Below are 14,275 nucleotides of genomic sequence, written 5' to 3' on the forward strand. Positions count from 1 at the left end.
TTGTTTCAGGGACTAGGAAGGAGTTCGGGGGAACACTGCAACAGATGGGATCCGGAGAGCCTCCCCTCTAACAGGGGACAGGCCCGGCTGCCGGGAATCAGAGTGGTTCCGGGTCCTGAAAGACAGGAGACCCGTCTCACCTGAACGTGAAGAAAGGAACGGAACTGCCAAGGGTTCCCACTTGAGCTCTTCTGAGGAGGCCTTTCCTCCCTGCGATGCCCAGCCCGCTCCTCGGAGGGGGCAGCAGCCGCTGGACCCTGCCCTTACAGTAAACACACTGCTGGCCTGAAATCGTCTCCGCTCAGCAGAGTGTGCCGGAGAGGGAACCGTGTGATCCACGAGTTTCCCAGAAACCTGGCCGTAGATCTTCTCGTGGACAGCTCCTGCGGCCTCCCCAGCTGCCCAGGGAGGCCCACCCCCAGCCCCTCCAGAACCTCGGCGTGTCACAGGCCCCCACAGACCCGACCGGGAAGCTCTCGCAGCTCCTCCAGCCCCTGGCACCCAACATCCTGCTTTTGGCTCCCACCCTACTGTCCTGGGAGAAGCAGGCTAGAGTAACCTGCAAGGGAGAAGAGAGTAGAAGGAAGGGAAACCGAGGCACAATCCCACCAACCCATTCCCATCCAGGATCTCGGGTAGGCTCTGCTCGAACTCCCCTGCAAGCTGAAACAATCCCCCCAATCTCTGATGGCAAGACAAAGTTGGACATTTTAGTGGGAGGGGGCCTAGCTGGGGAGGGAAGGTTGGGAGAGGACAAAAGAACGGAGGGCCGAGGGTAGTGGCCTCCAGGGGTAAGGGAGAAACAGGAAAAGGCAGAAGAGAGCATCTCTTTTTTTCCCCCTCACTCCCCTTCCCCCAATTGAGGAGGCAGATTTACAGCCTTGGTTTGGGGAGGGGGTGAGCATAAGGAAGACAGATCTGCAGTTCTGCCCTCTGAGTGTCTGGGTACTTAGCTTTAACTCCCCCATTAGCATCAATCCCCATCTTGCTACCCATCCGTCTTCTGACATCAGCTCCTTCCCCTCTCTGTAGCCCAGGCTTTCTGACCCTAAGTGGCTCTTAAAGGGCCAGTCTAGACCCTTCTCTGCCTCCCTCCTCCCAGTCCAGGCGGCAGCAGCATGGTGTGTGTGCACGCATGTGTACAGTGGCCATCCTGGCCAAGGCCATGGTAGAGGGACGCCATGGCCTCCAGGGCCTCTTCCCCAGCGTTCTTAGACCCCCATCTTGGCTGACTGCGTCCCCAAGCCCAGAGCAAGCCCTCTCCTGGGACTAGGGGGTCGCAGACGCCCGGCTCCTGGAGCAGGCATGCGGATCCCCGGCAGATTCTTTCTCCCTCATTTCCTGGAGGCCCAGGGCAAGCGGGTGTCAGGAACTCCTGGCTGTTTTTAATTCTCTACGAGCAGTGGGGGTGGACAGGTTGGCGGCTGAGACTCCTAGGAGATGCCCTGAGCCCCACATTCCTGGCCTCCTTTCCCAGGAATCCAGACTGTGGCCTCTGGGGGGGTGGGGGAGAGTGTGTGCAGGGATTTCACATCTTCCTCTGCTGGCGGGCGGGCGGCGAGGGAGGTGACAGGCCAGAGAAACCTGCCTCTGAGTTTCCTGGCTCCTCTTCCCAAATCCTCAGCCACTGAGCTTGGGGTGGGGGTGGGTGGGGGACGGGTTGCTCCTCGTCTCCAGCACCCGCCCCCGCGCACTCCAGGGGCTGCACCCACGCCAGGAGGCCTGGAAAGTTCCTCCCCTCGCCGCCTGCACCCCGCTCTGCGGCAGAGCGCTGCGGTCCTGCCAGGGGCCCTCCCGGGCCCGTCCACCCCCTTCCTGATACCCGAAACCCCTTCCTGGCCTCCCGCGGCGCTCCCTGCCCCGGCTGAGGGTGGGGGGCTTTGGGAAAATGGCCCTGCTAAAAACAGGAGCCCCCCCTAGCTGCACACATCCCCCCCCCCCAGTGCTCCCTTATTTATCACCTCCCAAACCTCACCCTCAAACAAGCATAAATATTCCTAATTCCTGAAGGCCAACTCTGAACTCATAAATTTCACGGGGAGGTGAGCGAGGGGAGGAGTGGGGTCTCCGGGCCGGGGAGCGCGCTGCAGCCTGCGGCCTGGGGGAGGCGCTCGCCGCGTGCCCACGCGCGGGCCGAGGGGTCCCCGAGGCGAGGGGGAGCGGGAGCCGCTGTCCTCGCCGTCCCCTGGGGGGTGCGTCGGGCTCCCCCCCACACACCCCAGTGCGCCACCATCCTCTCTCCCTCTTGTCTCTGCCCCTTGCACAGCCATTGTCTGGACAGCCACGTCTCCTCTCCCACTCCGGCGGGGCGGCGAGGCGGCGAGGCGCGCAAAGCCCGCTCGGGCCCGGGCGCCGTCTCCTCAGCCTCCTCTCCCGGCCCTCAGACGGGCCCCTTCTCTCCTCAGCCCTCGCTCCCTCGCGCCTCTCCTCAGCCAGCCTTTTTTTTCTGTCACCCTGTGGCCCCCTTCGCCCTCCAGCCTCCTCTGCCCTCCCCGCACCCCTCAAACCCCCTCCTCCGCCCCGGTTCCCACCACTACCGCCACGGGACTCCCAGTGCCCCCTCCCAGCGGATGAAAGGGAAGGGAGGAGGGGGCTCGCGGGACAGGTAGAGGGAGGGCGGGAGGAGCCAGAGCGCGGGAGAGGGAGAGGGGAGGGGCCTCCTCACTCCCCAGCGGCGCCCCCCTCCCCGCCGCCCCCCACCCCGAGCCATAAATCAGAGCCACGGCGGCCTGGCCAATGGGAGAATGACTCGTAAATCGGCCTGTCAAGATCAGCCAATGAGAGGCAGCGTTAAATCAAGTCCTGTCAGCGCTTGGCCAATGAAAGGCCCTGGGCTGACCATAAATCTGCCTGTAAGAGACAGCGGGAGAGAGAGAGCGTGCGGGCGAGCGAGAGCCGCGGGGCGGGGGCCTGGGGCGGGGGGGGGGGGCGGGGGGGTGGGGGAGGGCGAGCGAGAGGAGGCGCTTAGTCCGGGAGAGGCGATCGCGGAGGTGCGAGCGCTGAAGACAGCCTGCAGGAGAGACGGACAGATGGAGAGGGACAAAGAGAAGCCGGGGGAGATAGCGTCACCGAGGCAGCGCTAGGCTCGGGCGGGAGACTGACAAAGAGACAGGCCCTGACTGTCACCCGGCGCGGGGCCCCTGGGCGCACCCACTCTCCTGCCCCTTCCCCTCAATCGCCCAGACCGAGAGTGTGGGGCCGCCATGGAGGGTGCGGAGGGAGGGGTTGCTTTCTCGCGGACATCTCAGACCGCACTGTTTCCGCTTGTGTCCTCTGAGTCATCTTTTCCAGCGGCCTGCGTTATTTTTTTTTCCGGTGACTGGTAACTGGGAAAGTCCTCCCTGCAGTCTAACCTCAATCCCTATTGCTGCACCTCTCTACTTGAGGAAGCTTTTGAAGTGCCCTCAAGGGATGTGAAACGGGATCCTCTCCACCACCCCCTTTCAGAATCTTAGAAAGCCAGGGTAGAAAGGACTTTCAGGGACCTTCTTGTCGCTTGATCCTAAATTTAACAAGGCAGCTGTTCTGTAGTGCTTACACACTTGTGGGCTGGCAGTGCCTGAGGTTAGACTGTCCACAAACCATCCCCAGCTGGCCCACCTCGGGAAGATGCCATGTTCTCATTGTGTCTCAGAGGTAGCACGTAGCCTGGCACTGGGCGTTTGTGTGCTAGGAGTGCACAGTGCCTGCCGTTTGTGTAGATGCAATGCAGGCCCCCCCCCACGCCCCGGGGTCCACAGAGCTAACTGGCCGTGCCCTGCAGTGCTCCTGGGGTGCTGCCTTGGGAGCCCCAGCTTGAGCCCTTGTAGACTGCTGGGGTTTTGTGGAGGGCGAACGCGCCGGCCCGTGGGCATTCCCTGGGCCTGGAAATGGGTTGCATGTGACGATATCCATCTGTCCGTCGAGTGATTTCTGCCCGTGTTTGGGTCTCTCCAGATTTTACTTTGTTCTCCCAGACCCTGGACTTGGGGCCTTGAAACGGACAGCAAGGGTCACATCAGCATGACTCAAATTCCAGCCCCAGCACCGCCCACCCTGCTCCCGTCCGCGCCCCACCCCATCCTACTTTCTTCCTAAGCACTGAAGGAAAGGGGAGGGTGCGGCTCCCTGGGTGTCCGATCCCTGGTCGGAGTCTCTGGACTCCCGGCCCTGCCAGCACCTTCTGTCCTCAGACAGGAAGCAGAATGGAAACACAGACAACCAGCGTCACCTGGTGGCCACAGGTGCTCCACGGCTGTGTACCCGGAGACATGAGGAGGAACGGAATGGTGTGGTCTCCCCCAAGCCTGGCCCCTGAGCCCTCTCAGCAGGGGTCTCTGTTCTGTCTGCTCCTGGGACCCAGCTGAATTAGCCCCAGGAGAGAGACTGCTATCATTCCTGGAACCCTCAGCTGGGCTCCACTCCACTTCCAACTTAAAAAAAAAAAAAAAAAGGCAGGCTAAAACTGTGGTTGTTTTTTTGTTTTTTTTGTTTTTTTTTTGACAGGTAGAGTTATAGACAGTGAGAGAGAGACAGAGAGAAAGGTCTTCCTTCCGTTGGTTCACTCCCCAAATGGCCACCATGGCTGGCGCTGTGACAATCTGAAGCCAGGAACCAGGTGCTTCTTCCTGGTCTCCCATGGGGTGCAGGGCCCAAGCACTTGGGCCATCCTCCACTGCCTTCCCGGGCCACAGCAGAGAGCTGGACTGGAAGAGGAGCAACCGGGACTAGAACCCGGTTCCCATATGGGATGCTGGCACCACAGGCAGAGGATTAGCCAAGTGAGCCACAGCGCCAGCCCCTAAAACTGTTTCTAAAAAGACATGTTTTTCATTTTATTTCAAAGGCAGAGAGATCTTCCATCCACTAATTCACTCCTCAAATGCCCACAACAGCCAGGCCTCGGCCAAGCTGAAGCCAGGAGGCAGGAATTCACTCTGGATCTCCCACACGGGTGGCAAGGCCCCGTCGTTGAACCGTCACCTGCTGCCTCCCAGGGTGTGCGTTAGCAGGAAGAGGAGTCAGGATTTGAACCCAGGGATTCAAATATGGGATGCAGGTGTCCCAAGTGAGTTTTTTTTTTTAATTAAAGATTTTTATTTATTTATTTGAGATGCAGAGTTACGGGGGGGGGGGGGCAAGGAGCAAGCACTTGGGCCATCTTCCACTGCTTTCCCAAGCCATAGCAGAGAGCTGGATCAGAAAAGGAGCAGCCAGGTCTTGAACTGGTGCCCATAGATGCTGGCACCACAGGCAGCAGTTTACCTGCTATGTCACAGCACCAGCCCTGCAGAAGGATTTTTTTTTAATATTTATTTATTTATTTATTTGAAAGAGTTACACAGAGAGAGAAGGAGAGACAGAGAGAGAGAGAGAGAGGTCTTCCATCCGATGGTTCACTCCCCAATTGGCCACAATGGCCGGAGCTACACTGATCCGAAGCCAGGAGCAAGTTTCTTCTGAGTCTCCCATGTGGGTGCAGGGGCCCAAGGACTTGGGCCATCTTCCACTGCTTTCCCAGGCCATAGCAGAGAGCTGGATCAGAAGTGGAGCAGCTGGGACTCGAACTGGCACCCACATAGGATGCCGACACTGTAGGCAGCGGCTTCACCCACTACGCCACAGCGCCGGCCCCAGGCTCTTAACTTTTGCATCAAAAGCCCACCCCAGGCTAATCCTCTTGAGCCACCTCACATGTTTTATCACCTGGAATCCCCGGCTGCTTTCTGCCCCTGCCCAGACACAGGTCCTTCCAAATCCTCAGCTATTTGGTTCTCACTCCAAACCAACCAGAGACCACACCTGAGCGCTGCAAGCATAGAACTCATTTATTAATACTTCATAATGCTGTCGGGCAGCCGAGGGCCAAAACACAGCTCTAGGGGGAGTTGGCTTGGGGGTGGAGAGGTTGCCGTGAGACTGTCCACAGGTGTCCCTTTCACCTGTCCTCAAATCGGCTGGGCACCCTGGTTCGGGAGGGGGGTGCGGACGCGGCGCTAACGGAGCCTCCGGAAACTCTGGGGCCCTTGTCTCAAGAGGGAGCCGTATGCTTGGCGGAACTGGCGGTTCATGGCTGCATAGAGCACAGGGTTGATGCAACCGTTGAGCCATGTGAGATTGGCGGCTAGCATGTGGGCAACCCGGGGAGCCCGGACCTTGGCGTCGAAGATGTTGAGCAGCAAGAAAGGGATGTAGCTCAGGGCAAAGCAGATAAACACTGCGAAACACATCCGGGTTACCTTCCCGAACTCTGATGGGGAGTCCTGAGTTCTTCGCGCTCCTTCTATAGGTGGCCGGGCCTTGGCAGGCACTTCTGGGTGGCTTTTCTCTGCCATCGGCTTAGCTACCTTGCCGTAGCTCGGATTCCCCACGTCCGACCAGTCCCCTTCCTGGGTGGTGGCGGCGCTGACCGGCTCCGATGAAATCCCTTCACTGGGCCCTCCTGACACCAGCCCGCTGTCCAGCTCCTGGTAACGACCGGGCACGACTTCATCTGTGCCAGCCACGTGCTTGGCGCGGACGCTTGCCTGTTGCAGCTTGTACTGGTCCAGCGCCTGTGCCGCCCGCCTCACCTGTCGGTGGATGAGGCAGTAGAAGACACCGACACTGCTGAGTCCAAGCACAAAGTAGATGCCCATGAGGATGGTGGTATAGGGCCGGCCTCGGATGCGGTCAAAGCTGCAGGTGCAGACCACGGGCACCAAGACATAGACAGGCCACAGCGGGGCGAAGCTGGCCACACCCACGACCCAGGTGCCCACCAGTGCCAGCACCACCCCTTTGGCGCTGAAAATACGGGGGAAGAGCTTGGGGTGAGCAATGAGGAGGTAGCGTCCCAGGGCGATGAGGCAGAGGGTGAGGATGGAGACAGAATTGGACGTAAAAAGGAGGAGCCCAAAGATCCTGCAGAAGGTAGCGCCAGTGCGCCAGTGCAGGTGCAGGTAGGTGTCCACCGAGAAGGGCTGGAGGAGGGTGCAGTAGAGCAGATCCGCCAGCGTGAGGTTGGCGATGAGCAGGTTGAAGCGGGTTCGGAGTTTGGGCTGGATGGCCAGGGCCAGCAGGGTGAGCACGTTGCCCACGGTGCCCGTCACAGTCACCATCACGCCCCAGCTGACGGCGACGTAGCGATAGCCTAGCACAGACTTGTGGTAGCAGGAGAAATTGGCGTCCGAGGTGTTCCACATGACGGAGGCTGCAGAGGCAGCGGCTGCACAAGAAAAGGGGGGTCAGGAGCTGACCTTGCACTCGGACCCCTTGGGCAGCCCTGGGCCCTGGGACACCTGAACCGCTCCTGGAGCTTGGCATTAGTCACTGCCGCCAGAGCCATCCCTGGCCACCCCAGCTCTCTCCTGATGCTCCCGGTCCTTTCTCATTCTCAAAGCTTTTCCCAAATTCTCATTGAAACCTGTCTAAATTGCTACCTGCCCCCAAACCCTAGGCCTCTTCAATGTCCATCCAGTTGCTGTCAGTAAACCCAGTGTCTTCTAACCTTTTTTTGTGTGTGTTCTTTTTTTTTTTTTTTAAGATTTGTTTATTTATGAGAGAGAGAGAGTGAGAGAGGGAAGGGAAGGGGAGAGGAAGAAAGGGGAGGGGAGGGAGGGAAGGGATCTTCCTTCTGCTGGTTCATTCCACAAATGGTCACAACAGCCAGAGCTGGAGCCTCTTCCTGGTCTCCTATGATGGTGCAGGGATGCACTTGGGATATTCTCTGCTGCTTTCCCAAGCCATTAGCAGGGAGCTGGATGGGAAGTGGAGCAGCCGGGACTTGAACCGACACTCACATGAGATGCCGGCACTGTAGACGGCAGCTTAACCCACTATGCCACAGTGCCAACCCCAACTTTTTTTTTTTGTTAGGATTTATTTTACTTATTTGAAAGGCAGAGTGACATAGAGAGAGGGAGAGAAAGAGAGATCTTCCATGTACTGGCTCACTCCCCCATGGCTGCAATGGCCATAGCTGGCTCACACCGAAGCCAGGAACCAGCAACTCCATCCTGGTCTCCTATGTGCCTGCAGGGACCCAAGCACCTGGGCCATCTTCCACTGCTTTCCCAGGCACATTAACAAGAGCTGCATCAGAAGGAGAACAGCCGAGACTCAAACCAGTGCTCCCATAGGGAATGCCGGCATCGCCAACGGCAGCTTGACCTGCTGCACCACAATACCAGCCCCAGGAGACCCCTCCCTCTATTCAGGATGATACTGTAGTTCCCTCTGCTCCTCTCTGCTACACACACACACAGACACACACACACGGATCAGTTTTTCTATTTGAGAAAGGAAAAGTATCCCCCGCCCCATCCCCAATACTCACTGGAGTCTCCCCGGCTTCGGTTCTCTTTGCAGAGGAAGAGGCCAAGAGCAATCCTTTCTGGTGGGCAGTCAGGCTCCGGGCGCGAGGCACCCAGCTCTCGTGTTCCCGGTTACACTAGGCTGACAGAGTAAGAAAGTCCGCAGTTACTCAACGCAGGCCACTTCCTTTCTGCCCTCCGGTGCTTCTCATTTCGCTTCTCTGGTGAAATTCCCCGCAGCTTACTCCAGAGCCATCTCCTTCCTTTCTCCTCCCCAGGCTCGGCTCAGTCTCTTCCCCTGTTGACATGATGGGAACACCTACAAGGTCATTGCTGAGAACTGCTGGGGCACCGAGGCAGCACCGGGCCAGCCGAAAGATCAGACCAGGTTCTGGGGGCAGCTCTGGGCACCCCAGAAGGCTCGGGTCTGCTCTGGGGGTGGGGCACCACCCTATCACATCTGAGACAAGGAGTCAGGTGAGGAAAGGTGGGAAGTGAGGCACCCAGGATCCGGGCTTCGTTCTGCACACGGGCTCAGTCCTGTTTAATCAGCCATTCATTCATTCATTCATTCATCCAGTCACTCAACACCTCTGTATTGAACACCTGCTACGCACCTGACTCTGAACTAGATATTGGAGACCCAAGAAACTCTGATACATGGTTTTGTGTTCTGTCTGGCGGGGTGGGGGGTGGGGGACAGATATGTAAGTATACAAATGTTTATTGGTAAGCTTTATTGGTAAGATTTATTTATTTGGTTTTCAAAAAATATTTTATTTATTTGAGAGGTAAAGTTACAGACAGTGAGAGGGAGAGACAGAGAGAAAGGTCTTCCCTCCACTGGTTCACTCCATAGATGACTGCAACGGCCGGAGCTGTGCTGATCCAAAGCCAGGACCAGGAGCTTCTTCCGGGTCTCCCACACGATGCAGAAGCCCAAGGACTTGGGCCATCTTCCACTGCTTTCCCAGGCCATAGCAGAGAACTGGATTGTAAGGGGAGCAGCCAGGACTAGAACCGGCTCCCATATGGGATGCCCATGCCTCAGGCGGAGGACTAACCTACTGCACCATGGCACTGGCCCCTTTTATTTATTTGAAAGGCAGAGTGAGACAGAGAGAGGGAGAGACAGAGAGAGAGAGAAATCTTCCATCATCTGGCTCACTCCCCAAATGGTTGCAATGGCTGGGGTTGAGCTGGGCTGAAGCCAGGAGCCTGGAACCTTATTTAAGCATTTGGACCGTCTTCTGCAGCTTTCTCAGCTGCATTAGCAGAGAGCTGCATCGGAAGTGGAGCAGCTGGGACTCAAACCAGTGTTCATATGGAATGAGTACTCAAACCAGTGCCACAATGCCAGCCCCTGCTATCTATTGTTTTTTTTTTTAATATTTAATTATTTTTATTTTATTTGAAAGGCAGAGAGAGATATAGAGAGAAAGAGATGGGCGGAGATCTTCCATCTAGTAGTTCACTCCCCAAATGCCCAATTTTGGGGATGAGGCCGGCCCAGGCTGACACCAGGAACTGGGAACTCTGGGACTCCGACATGAGTGGCAGGGGCTGGAGCCCTGGAGCCATCAGCTGTTCCATCTCGGGATGTACAAATAGGAAGCTGGATGGGAAGTGGAAGTACCAGGGCTCCAACTGTCACTCTGGCGTGGGATCCAGGAATCCCAAATGGCAGCTTAACCCATTGTGCTGCAACACCTGCCCCCAAATGGTTCCATTTTAAATGGTTATGTTGTACCTACCTCAAACGTTTGTCTCTTGGACAGCACGGTTGAAAATATTTCCTATCAGTCCCTTTCAGAAAAAGTTTGCTGAGGCTTGTTATACAGCCTGGCATGGGCTTAGGGGAAGGAGTGAGCTGCTAAGGAGGAAAGGGAGGAACCATGAACAGGAGTTTTGGGAGATCAGTAGGAAGGTATCCAGGACAGAGGAAAGAGCGTGCGCAGAGGCGTGCGGCTTCAGGTAGAGGCTGATGAGGGCATGAGGGAGGGAGCGCGGAGGAGACCAGCAAGAGCAGGATGCTAAGGGGCTGGAGTTTATGCTGGAAGTATTAAAAACAGGTCTGCAGGGAGACAGCTGTGAGCGACAGCCTGGAAGTGAGAGAGACCAGGAATGAACCAGCAGCGCAGACCAGAGACAGAAAGGGCTTGTGTTAGGACCACGCTGGATGTGACTCACACAGGGCCCCATACTTATTAGGGGTGGTCCTTGGTTTCATGATCTTCAGTCACTGTCTTAAAATGCTTCCTTCTTTTTAAGATTTTTTTTTAATTTATTTGAAAGGCAGAGCAACAAAAGAAAGAGGGAGAGACAGAGAGGATCATCCATCTGCGTTTCATTACTCATATGGCTGCAATGGCTGAGGCTGGGCCAGGTCAAAATCAGGAGCCAGGAACTCCATCTGGGCCTCTTATGTGGGTGACAGGGGCCCAAGAACTTGGGCTATCATCTGCTTTCTCAGGTGGATTAGCAGGGAGCTTGACTGGGAGCAGAGTGGCTGGGACTCCAGCCAGTGTTCTAATACGGGATGCCGGCACTGCAAACAGCGGCTTCACTCACTATCCCATAATGCTGAGCCCCAAATTCTTATTTAAAAAGAAGGATTTGGGGCCAGAGCTGTGGCATAGTGGGTAAAGCCACTGCTTCCAGAGCCAGCATCCCATATGGACGCCGGTTTGAATCCTGGCTGTTCCACTTCCAATCCAAGCTTTCTGCTAATGTCCTGGGAAAGCAGTAGAAGATGGCCCAAGTCCTTGGGCCCCTGCATCCATGTGGGAGACTCAGAAGAAACTCCTGGCTCCTGGCTTCAGATCGGCACAGCTCCAACTGTTGTGGCTATTTGGGGAGTGAACCAGTGTATGGAAGATCTCTCTCTCTCTCTCTCTCCCTCTCCCTCTCCCTCTCCCTCTCCCTCTCCCCCTCCCTCCTTTTCCTCTCTGTCACTCTGCCTTTCAAATAAATAAATAAATAAATATTAAAAAAAAGAAAGAAAGAAAGGCAGAGTGACAGAGAGAGACACACACAGATCTTTCATCCACTGGCTCACTCCCCAAACACCTGCAACAGCCAGGGCTGCACCAGGTGGAAGCCACAAACCAGGAACTCCATCCAGGTTTCTGACATGGGTAGGGACCCAAGGCCTTGGGCTACCATTTGTTGCCTCCCAGGTGCACCAGCAGGAAGCTGGTTCAGAGACAGGACACGGGATATGGGCAACCCAAGCAGCAGTTTAACCTGCTGCCCCACAACGTGGACTCCAAATTCTTAAGTTTTTCTGAACAAGGGCCCTGCTTCTCCATTTTACACTGGCCCCTACAAACCATGTGGTAGCCCTGGTTAGGACAGTGGTGGTAGGAATGTAGAACATGGGTCAGGAGCCATCGGTTCTTCAGGGCTCAGATGAGACTCCTTTGGGGCCCCGTAGATGAAGGGTTAGGAACAGAGAGGACTATGGCTGGCGCTCCATCTTCCGGATGGCTGGCGCTCTGGTAGCCCATAAGACCAGGAACATGAGTGGGGAGCAGGCTTAAGGCATGCAGGACACCATGAGCTAGGTTTTAAGCCAGCAGGTTTGAGGCATCTGGTGGGTGCTAGCACCCTAGCGTCCCCAGAGCCATTGCACCCCAGTCTCTCCCCATCGCCTGCCCCATGTTTCTCTCTGACCCCTGTTTCTCTCCACCCACTCTTCTGCAGAGCCAATCCTGCCCTCAGCCTCCCATATCTCCACTTTCTTCTGTTTTTTTTTTTTTTTTTTTTCCTGAGCCAAGTTGACCTGAAAAAATAAACAAAAACACCCGAAACCTCATTGGCTTCTATTTCTAAGCCACAGCAAACCACCCCCCACCACCACCTTCACAGCTGACGAACCCAGAGGCCTCTCTTGTCCCCTCCCTCCCCTTTAACTGTCGTCATGTCACCTTCCCTCCTTCCATCTACAGACTGGGAAGTGGGTAGACAGAGGGAAGTGAAAAAGAAGACCTGAGTCAGGAGGACCACAGAGATGCTGGGCCTGTGTCTGGGCTGTTTCACTCTCTTGCTGTCCAGGAGGGCCGGAGGGCCACAGAGCCACCCTCTGCTGCTGGGAGTGTGTGCCTGAACTGAATTCTGGGGTGTAAGGGGGAGACAGACTCCTTCCCCCACACCCCATGTGAGAGGCGAGGTGTGCCCCTGTCCCATAGACATTTGGGGACCCTGACGAGAAGGTATGAGTATTCCAGCATCTCTGTAAATAGCACAGCCCTAGTTCCTTTTTTTTTTTAAGTTTCTTTTTTGTAAGTTTTTTTTTTTTTTTTTTGGGGGGGGGGTCGGCACTGTGGCGTGGTAGGCTAAGCCTCTGCTTGCGGTGCCGGCATCCCATATGAGCACCAGTGTGTGTCCTGGCTGCTCCTCTTCTGATCCAGCTCCCTGCTAATGCACCTGGGAGAGCAGTAGAAGATAGCCCAAGTGCTTGGGCCCCTGTACCCATGTGGTAGACCTGGAAGAAGCTCCTAGCTCTTGGCTTCAGATTAGCCCAGTTCCAGCCATTGCAGCCATTTGAGGAGTGAACCAGTAGATGAAAGATCTCTCTCTGTCTGTAACTCTACCTCAAATAAATAAATAAATCTTTTTTAATTTTTTAAAATTAAAGGTGGAGAGAAAGAGAGATCTACTGGTTTACTCCCCGAACCACCCCAACAGCTAGGTCCCTCCCACCAGGCCTAAGCCAGGAGCCGGGAACTTGGTTCTGGTCTCTCATGTGAATGGCAAGGGTTCAAGCACTTGGGCCATCCTCTGCTGCCTACCCAGGTGCATTAGCAGGGAGCTGGATGGGAAGTGGAGCAGCAGGGACTGGAACCAGAGCTCCCATATGGGATGCCAGCTCCACAAGAGACCCACTGCACCCCAGCACCAATTCTTGGCTCTTGGCTATATGCCTCAGTGGATCTCCAAAAGACCCAAACCGGAGGCTGCCATTATGGTGCAGTGGGCTTGCAATGCCGGCATCCATATCCAAGTGTTGGTTTGAATCCTGGCTGCTCCACTTCCAATCCAGCTCTCTGCTATGGCCTGGGAAAGCAGTAGAAGACGGCCCAAGTGCTTGGGCCCCTGCACCCACATGGGAGACATGGATGGCGTTCCCCCACTCCTGGCTTCAGGGGATTGATCTTCCTCTCTGAAAACTGCCTTTTGGGGCTGGCATTGTGGCACAGCGGGCTAATCCTCTGCCTGCGGTGCTGGCATCCCCCATGGGTGTGGGTTCGAGTCCCCATGTGGACTACTCCACTTCTGATCAGCTCTCTGCTATGGCCTGAGAAAGCAGGAGATTGCCCAAGTGCTTGGGTCCCTGCACCCACGTGGGAGACCTGGAAGAAGTTCCTGGCTCCACATCAGTCCAGCTCTGGCTGTTGCAGCCATCTGGAGAGTGAACCAGAGGATGCAAGACCTCTCTCTCTCTGCATAACTCTACCTTTCAAATAAATAAGTAAATCTTTAAAAACAAAACAAAATTCTGCCTTTTAAGTAAATAAATCTTAAAAAAAAAAAAAAGGACTCATTCTGCAGATGGAGACACTGAGTTTCAGCCCCTAGAGGCCACATCCCCAGGTTCTAGCCCTCACTGCTGCCCCTATCTGAGTCGTGCTGGACGTGAGCATCCCACCACCGGCACAGCAGCTTGGGTTCTTGCCTTTGTCTGGGTCTGGTTCCAGATCCCGCTCCCTAGAATCGCCTTAGCCCTGAGACACTCATTTTCCGTGTCCTTGGCGCCGCCTGGCGGAGTAGCGGCGAATCCTCAACTGCCGCAGCCGCTCTCCGAGACCTGGACTGGAAACGCTCTCGCCGCCCGGGTTAGGTTTCCCCCAGCTGAGAGGCGGGGGAGCCTCTGCTCGCTTTGCACAAGGCTCGCATCTTGCAGACCCCCATTCTCCCCATCCCCTGTCTGTTCCTGGCCCCGGATATATCTACCGACACACCTGCTCCCAACACCGCGGGCACAGAGTCTGAGTCTGGGG

General features: G+C 56.2%; 1 protein-coding gene across 1 annotated transcript; it reads right to left on the minus strand.

The window, feature by feature from the left end:
- Nucleotides 1-5,782: 5,782 nt before the first annotated feature.
- GPR84 (G protein-coupled receptor 84) lies at nt 5,783-10,764 on the minus strand. The gene is made up of 2 exons (XM_002711134.5): nt 8,297-10,764; nt 5,783-7,186 (listed from the first exon to the last, which is right to left on the minus strand). Exon 2 carries the CDS (start codon nt 7,161-7,163, stop codon nt 5,976-5,978), a length of 1,188 nt encoding a protein of 395 aa, XP_002711180.2. The 5' UTR covers nt 7,164-7,186; nt 8,297-10,764; the 3' UTR covers nt 5,783-5,975.
- Nucleotides 10,765-14,275: the final 3,511 nt, after the last annotated feature.

Source organism: Oryctolagus cuniculus, chromosome 11 (assembly GCF_964237555.1).
Source record: "Oryctolagus cuniculus chromosome 11, mOryCun1.1, whole genome shotgun sequence".
NCBI classification, from domain to species: Eukaryota; Metazoa; Chordata; class Mammalia; order Lagomorpha; family Leporidae; genus Oryctolagus; species Oryctolagus cuniculus.